Genomic DNA, 7,742 nt, shown 5'->3' on the forward strand with positions numbered 1-7,742 from the left:
CCTTTTTAGGTGGGAAAATAGAATTAGCAACTTGCTGATTTTCAGATTAAACATCATTCAAACTAGCAGCGCGTTCTCTATCAGCTTGTACAATTTGAGCAAGGGTCAAAGGTACCAAAGTAATTTTCTTTCCTTTATGCACAAAAGTGTATTTATTACTTCTACCATGGTGTGTAGCATCATTATCATGTTCCCAAGGACGACCCAATAAAAGTGAACAAGCTTGCATAGGTACTACATCACAATCAATAGAATCAGCATAAGAACCAATGGAAAATGAAACTCTGCAAGTTTGTGTTACCTTTGCTTTACCAGAATCATTTAGCCACTGAATATGATATGGACGTGGGTGTGGGCGTGTGGTCAAGCTAAGCTTCTTGACCAAATCAGAACTCACCAAATTGTTGCAGCTACCTCCATCAATAATGACACGTGATCGACGGTCGCTGATGACAAAGAAAATCTGGAACAAGTTATGGCGTTGTAGCTTCTCAGGTTGCTGGACTTGTGAGCTGAGCACCCGCTATACAATAATGCTCCTATAAGATGCCGTGGCCTCGCCACCAAGGACTTCGCTGTCCTCCTCATCTGCATCTTGGTCTTCTTCATCCTTAATGTCAGAGGTGCTGATGTAACCATCTTCTGTAGCAATATATGCCCGCTGACTTGGGCAGTCCTTGTGCACATGGCCAATGCCATGGCAGCGGTGGCACTAAATACTCGAAGTGCGTCCCATCGATGCAACGGATGAGGAACTCTTGGTAGGCACCTGCAAAGAATTTTTACCTAAATCTGAAGGTCATGCGGGAGGTGTCTTAGGTGTAGCAAAAACTCCAGAGGCTGTTGGTCACTTGCTCGCTGGTGGAGGCGTCCGAAAAGTGGTTGGCTTGGTTAGCCCCGAAGATGGTGCCGAGCGTGGCGTGTATGTGCTTGTGTTGACCTTGCTCTTGCCCTGCTGTTCACACCCCTGCAATTCCTTTTCTGCAAGCATAGCAAACTAAAACAACTAGTTGACAGTGTTAAATTCTTTATAATCAACAATGTCCTAAATGTCACGCCTCAAACCAGAATAAAAATGACAAATGGCATCTTCGTTTCCCTCTACAACACTATAGCGCATCAATCCCTTTTGGAGCTCACCATAGTAATAATGTACAGATTTATCTCCTTGTTCTAAACGCATCAATTTCTTACGTAAGTCTCTATGATAAGAAGGAGGAACAAAACGATCACGCATAGCTACCTTAAGTTCTTCCCATGTACCAGGTAAAGCATCCTGTGCAGCTAGCCCATTCCACCAAATAATGGCAAAATCCTTAAACTCACTAGTAGCTTGTCTAACTCTATGCTGCTCAGGTACAAGGTGGGCACTAAACTTTTGTTCTACCGTCATCTCCCAATCAAGACATCCCTCAGCATCATAATGACCCAAAAAAGATGGTATTGTGAACTTAATCTTAGCATAAGGATCATTGGGCACACGGTGATTATTACCTTGACGGTGGTGGTGGTGGACACCACCCATACCTATCATGTTGCGGCAAAGACGTTGCTGTAATCTCTCTTATCGGATAGCTGCTCAACCTATGTTTCTAGCGGCATCATGCACCGTGTCTTGACCATCGGTGTTGCTGCCGGAAACGTCGTTGTTGCTCGCCACAAAGGTTTCCAACCCAGTAACCTTGTCGGTTAGCGTGGAAATTCGCTTGTCCAATCTCTCCATGCTATTGCCAATGTTGAGTTCAATGAGTGCGTCAGTGATGGCCTTCCTAATGGCCTCATTCATCCTTTTTTGGGCATCCTCTACAACAGCTTGGAGTTTCTCTTGGCTGACACACTCGCTGAAACCCTTAAGATTATTATCTGCAGTCTGTTCACCTCCTGCCATTGAAAACACAAAAACAGGAACAAACAGGTGAAAGTTATCCCTACCAAATGACTACGTGGTTGTAGTGGTGTCACTTTTCATAGCAAGTGGAAGCGTCTTACCAAGCTCTTACCAAGTTCTTACCAACGCAAGCAGTGGGCGGTACAACCGGTGGCTGGTTCGTGATACCTGTGAGGTAGTGGTACCGAGATTGCAAGGCCCTTTGTCTGTACCGATCTGAAGAATTTGTGGAGCTTGGAAGGCAAACAAAGAGTAATATGTATATCTGGCACACAAGTCAGTAACAGAAAGTAATGCTGAATTATAGTCCAAAGTACTTGTTCTCGTTGCTGGTCTAAAGTGTTGCAAGTACCAGATTGTGACAAAAGTATGGTGGATAGCAAGGTGATAGGTATGAGAAAAACAAGTATGGTGGATGGACACAGCAACACAAATAAGGAACCAGAAAGCACACGCAAACACTGCTCACTTTGGGCTTCTCTATGTGCTCCTCTAGATATTGTTCCTCTTTTGCCCCTCTCTTTTTTTCTATTTTTTGGACTGTCATTGTTTTTTTGGGAAATTTCGACTTTTTTATTTTATTTTTTTGATATTTTTCCTTTACTTAGGAGCACAAAAGCAGTAACCACAAAAAATATGAGCTCAAACAAGTGTAAGACATGGCCTATGGAATTTTTAGAAATCTGGATGAAAATCGGCAAAAAGCTTGTGACCACGAAAAGATGATCTTGTGACCACTTTTTGGCCAATCTAAAAATTCTAAACCCCAACATCATTGGGATGGACGGATCCGAAATTTTTTTCTGATCGATTTGCATATATGGAACGTCAAAAACGGAGTTCGTATGCGAAAACTGGACCAGTTTTAAGAATTGGCTCCGAATTAGAGGACAAAACGGGAACAATGTGTGCAAAATTGGTCACAACAGCCAAGATTTGATGGAAACGATGGGGGAAAACACACGAACTGGACTCTAACACGACCTAACCAGCAACAAGACCTCGACCAGGACACAAACTCAACACGACGGACTCTAAAACTGAAATATGCAAAGGCTATGGCGCGGAAGGTTCTAGGATAGGAAAAACGAGTATGGCACTGGACTATGGGACGAATACGAAACACTCAAACTAGGGAATAAAAAGTGAACCTGACGGTATACCTTAGCTCTGATTACCACTTAATGGAGACGGGGATCCCGATCTTTCGTCAGGTGATGGTAACTATCGTTGTGGTGGAGAATCACACACCGATCCGGCTTTAGATCGAAAGATCGAACCCTGCAATCTTAGCACCACCGCTCCTCTGGTTATCAATCAAGTCATGGACCAGGTTGACCTCGCCAAGAAGGCTAATCCCTGCCTACACAACGAAGAACACAAGCAAGAACAAGAAAGATCGCAACCAAATTGCAGATGTATGATTAATCTCACGAGTTGGGGTCTCACAAACCAAAGAACGACAAAACTGTTTCTTGACAGAATAATCTAAGCAAAACCCAAACCCTAATGGAGGGGTAGTGGCTGTTTATGAAGACTCTAGGGTCATGCAAGACCCCTGGACGCGCCCCTAATGGGCCCAAACTCGATACATGGTCCAACGGACCCAAAAGACGGTGTCGCAGCACCTTGGCAGATTCTGGACGCTGACTTGTTTTGACGATTACTGTTGATTCCGAACAGCTTTTGACGTGAAACCACTTGGATTTGCTTCCTTATCAAATTAGCTTTCCATCCATATGTGGATCATCGAAAACGAAGTCCGGATCCATCCTGGGCGACCAGTTTAAGGCAGACTGGTCCTGGAGGCCGAGGCAGAGTCGAATTCATGTTGGACTGAGCCTCCGGCTTGTGTTGGACGTCCTTGCTGGTCATCATCACCTCCTCCACGTCCTCTTAGTCCCTCTTGAACCTCTCCAATGTTCCTAAGCAAGATAACATCATTAGGTAGTAGTCTATTCTCAAAAGTATGAAAATGATCGCTTAAGAATGAGCTCACCTGTAAATTGAGTTAATGCATTCGAGCCCGGGTCATTGGACCTTGCATGACGGTTGGAGGATCAGCTGGTACATCCAAAGGAGTGATGTCCTCATCACATGAACTCTAGGCTCCCGAACCAGATTATTATGCCAAGACGCAGTGGTCGCACGGGGTCTGCCATCCGGAACTTGTCGGGATGACGAAGATGACACGCAGTAGAACCCCTACCTGGCGCGCCAACTGTCGGTGTTTTGGACCGGCGGGCCCTCAGCCAACTAGAAAAAATGTACTGCGTGCCCCTAATCCCGGATGGTGATGCAAAGAGACACAAGGTTTATACTGGTTCGGGCAATAGGTGCCCTACGTCCAGTCTGAGAGATCGATCTTGTATTCCTTGCACCAACATGCTCGTAGTAGGGGGTTACAAGCAGGGCGAGAGAGGGAGCTAGTCCCAAGTCTCTGTGTGGAGTGGTGTGGATTGCTTGAGATGTTGATCTCAGGCGGTGGGGAAGCGTGCGCATTATAGAGTGTCGAGCATGTGTTCGTCTACCTCGTGAACCCGTCTATGCCTGGGTGTGTGCGAGCGTGAGAGTAAGTCTGTCCTCCTATACGTGTTCGTCTATCTCATGCGCTCGGGTCCCCTAGAAATGGCTCCGATCCCTCTCTTTTATAGTTGAAGGGGGACAGGGGTGATACATGTGTTAGCTACGCGGCGTCGTGCGAATAGAGGTGGCATGTTCGAGCCCTGTAGCCTATTACTGTGGCGGCATGGTTGATGGAGTGGTCCTGCCCTTGAAGTGCTGGAGCAACACGCTGGTCACATCCGATCCTGTGCGACGTGGGAGCTCCAATGATAGCTTGACGCAGGGCCTGGCAAGCGACGTGCTGGTTGCTGTGTGTTGACCGTGTGAAGAGTCGAGGCTCAGTTGGTGCCGAGGCCGAGCCATCGGGGGGGGGGGCTCGGTGGGTGCAAATCCCAAGGTTGCCGAGACCCTAAAGTAGACTGCCGAGGCGTGGAGGGAGCAGTTGGTCCTGTACACTGATTCCGAGACTATAGTAACCCAGACTTGACTCCGCACGCCGCGTTGTTCCTGGAGCAGGGGTTAGGTAGCACAGTGCAGTGCGGGCGCCGGTCGTGGGCACAGTACCGAGCACAGTGGCCGGTAACCCCTGCCCTGTCCTATCCTGGAAGGTATGGTGCTGATGCGACTTCCCGTCTCGTCGGCTGCTCTGCCTTGTCGAGCTACCGTCCGTCTGACGTCGCGGGAGTGGTTGGTCGCATTAATTGGACGCAACGCTCTGTTGGGGAGATCGGTCGAGGCAGAGGCGATGGGGTTATTGCCGAGCCAGCTTTGAGCAAGACGGAAACTCGGCGTCTCATCCGAGGCTATACGTGCGGGCCTCGGGCGAGATAGAGAATCGGTTCCCTGGCCGAGGCCTTTCGCGTGAGGCCTCGAGTGAGGCGGAAAATCGGTGGATCGTCCGAGGCCTCTCGTGCGAGGCCCCGAGCGAGGCGAAGATTCGACAGGCCATCCGAGGCCTCTCATATGAGGCCTCTAGCGAGGCAGAGAGTAGGTGGCCTCGGACATGGCCGGGGTTTAGCCAATAGTTGTCTCTTGGCTTTGATTTCGACGGGGTCTAAGCAATTTTTTCGATTGTTGCTTAGGGGACCCCTTCTCGTGGTACCCGACATAATGTATAAAATGTTTGTGGGGCCTTAGGAGTACCTTAAACATGTTTAGAATGTCACATGGAATAACTTTGGTATTCGTGACTTGGACCCATTTGGCCTCTAAGTCATGGTTATAGTGTAGGCTTTCATTTTCAAGTTGTATGATTGACCTAAGTTGAACTATACCCTAGAGATTTTGCATGGCAGTGCACCCTTAAGAAAAGTTGTAGTACTTGACTAGGGTAATAACTTTTATTTTTGGGTCAAGACCTAATTCGATGCATAGCATGCTCAAAAACTATCCACAAGTAGCAGTAGAATTACTGTTTTTGACTTTGAAAATTTTTCTAAGTCTGGGATTGCATTATAGTTTCAAGTGCCGCACTTTGGGATGATATAACTCACGAACAATTAGGATTTAGGCCAAAGTCCTTTTAGCAATATTGTAGATCATATGTAGCTCTACAAGTTTTGTTAATAGAGCTTTTTCTAAGAACGAACGGATTTAGAGTTGGATGATCGCTAAGTTGCTTCGTCAGGCGTTGTCATCGGCTCTGATGGCCGCATCCATGCACACGTCGGTGGCCGACCGGCCACAGGCCGCACGTGTCGCATGGCGGCCGTACGTCGGCATTGGCCCGGCCGGTCGGGCCGCAGCGTGGTGAAGAGTGAGGCGACGCCGTGCTCAATCCATTCCTCGCTCTCTCGCTCTCGCTCGCCTTCCCTCTCGCCCACCAAGCAGCAGCGCCACCATCGCCATCACCACCATGAGTTTCACCACACTCGCTCGCTGCCATCGCCGCACCATTTTCCAATTGATCGTGCCAACCGCTCCGCCTTGTTCCATCGGAACGCATCGTCATTCTGCGCGAGGCCGCCATGGCCGCCGTGGCACTCGAGCTCGCCATTGCTGAGCTGGTCAATCATCTCCCTCCTCTTTCACACATCTTAGGCTGAGTGACTCTAGACCTTGTGTATGGCATGACGAAGACTTGCCTTTCGTCGCCGTCTAGCCGGAACGGTGGGAGCACCACCATGCTTCGTGCGCCACCGCCGCGGCATGCACGCGGTCGGTGCTCACCACCGCCTCACCAAAGCCCTAACCACCATAGATAGCTTTGTTAGGATTTTGCGTAGCCATAGTGCACCTCATCGGAGCACGCGATGGCTAGAGAATGCCGGCGTACCACCGCGCTACCTCCACCGTCCGCCATTGTCACCGGCGAGCTGTCTCCGGTGAACCCTAGGTCGCGTAGTCACCACATATCAACATGGCTTGATGATAGCAACACGTTGGTGTCATAGTAATTGCCGGTGATCTCACCGCCGGCGAGATAATGCTGGCCAGAGCACCTCCTCTGCTCTGGAGTCGCTGAAGTGCTTTTAAATTGTTTGCAATCTTGTAAAATACATAACTTGAGCTAGGAAAGGGATAAAATTGTGATTCCAATTTTGCTGATCTTGTGTTGACATGCTATAGCTAGGAAAAATACTAAACTTGCAGTAAACTTGATTGGAGTAAGGACTTTCTATTTATCTTTCAATAAATGGTGTTTTCTGAGGAAATTCACGAGGATAAAAATAAGTAACATATTGCCATGCAAATTTTTGTAAAGTGTTAATGGGTTTTAGGGGAGCTAAGAAAAATATAAAATCTATTGCTTGACACTTTTCAATAGGCTAAACTATTTTTGCTAAAATAAACCTAAGCAACTTGTCATTTTTGTATAGAGGGCTATACTTATCCAATTAGCATGAAAGTTGAACAGTGGACTTTTGGGGTCATACGTATGCCACTGTAATTTTCTCTAAATTTATGGAGCACTAGAAATATTTACCTCATAAATCACCTTATTATATAAAGAAATTAATAAAGGTATCTAAATACTTTAGTTTGGCATAAACATAATGTTTTCTGTAGTCCTAGCGATGCATATGATCCGCTGATAATGGTAGTTCTGCTTGAAGTTGATTGGTTATAAGCAGCTACTTAATTGTTGCTTTATAATTCCGCTAGATGGCTGCAGGAGTAGTTTCTGTTGTATTGATAAATTCATTATGATAATTGCATTTCCTGTGAAACTTGTTATTAACAAAGTTGTAGATAACTTACATATCATACTTGTGTCAAATTTTCATGGTAATAGACTAAATGGTTTGGGAGTTATAGCTGTTAGAAGTCTGCTGTCAGAATTTACTTG

General features: G+C 46.9%; 1 protein-coding gene across 1 annotated transcript in view; it reads left to right on the plus strand.

Annotated features, from left to right (window-relative positions):
- The first annotated feature begins 6,420 nt into the window (after window positions 1–6,420).
- LOC136507401 (uncharacterized) overlaps window positions 6,421–7,742 on the plus strand; it is a 3,173-nt gene continuing 1,851 nt past the window's right edge. Inside the window, exon 1 of the mRNA XM_066502135.1 lies at window positions 6,421–6,459. Within this exon, the coding sequence (XP_066358232.1) occupies window positions 6,421–6,459 (39 nt within the window). The remainder of the gene's footprint in view (window positions 6,460–7,742) is intronic.

This window comes from Miscanthus floridulus, chromosome 15, assembly GCF_019320115.1.
Source record: "Miscanthus floridulus cultivar M001 chromosome 15, ASM1932011v1, whole genome shotgun sequence".
In the NCBI taxonomy this organism is placed as follows: domain Eukaryota; kingdom Viridiplantae; phylum Streptophyta; class Magnoliopsida; order Poales; family Poaceae; genus Miscanthus; species Miscanthus floridulus.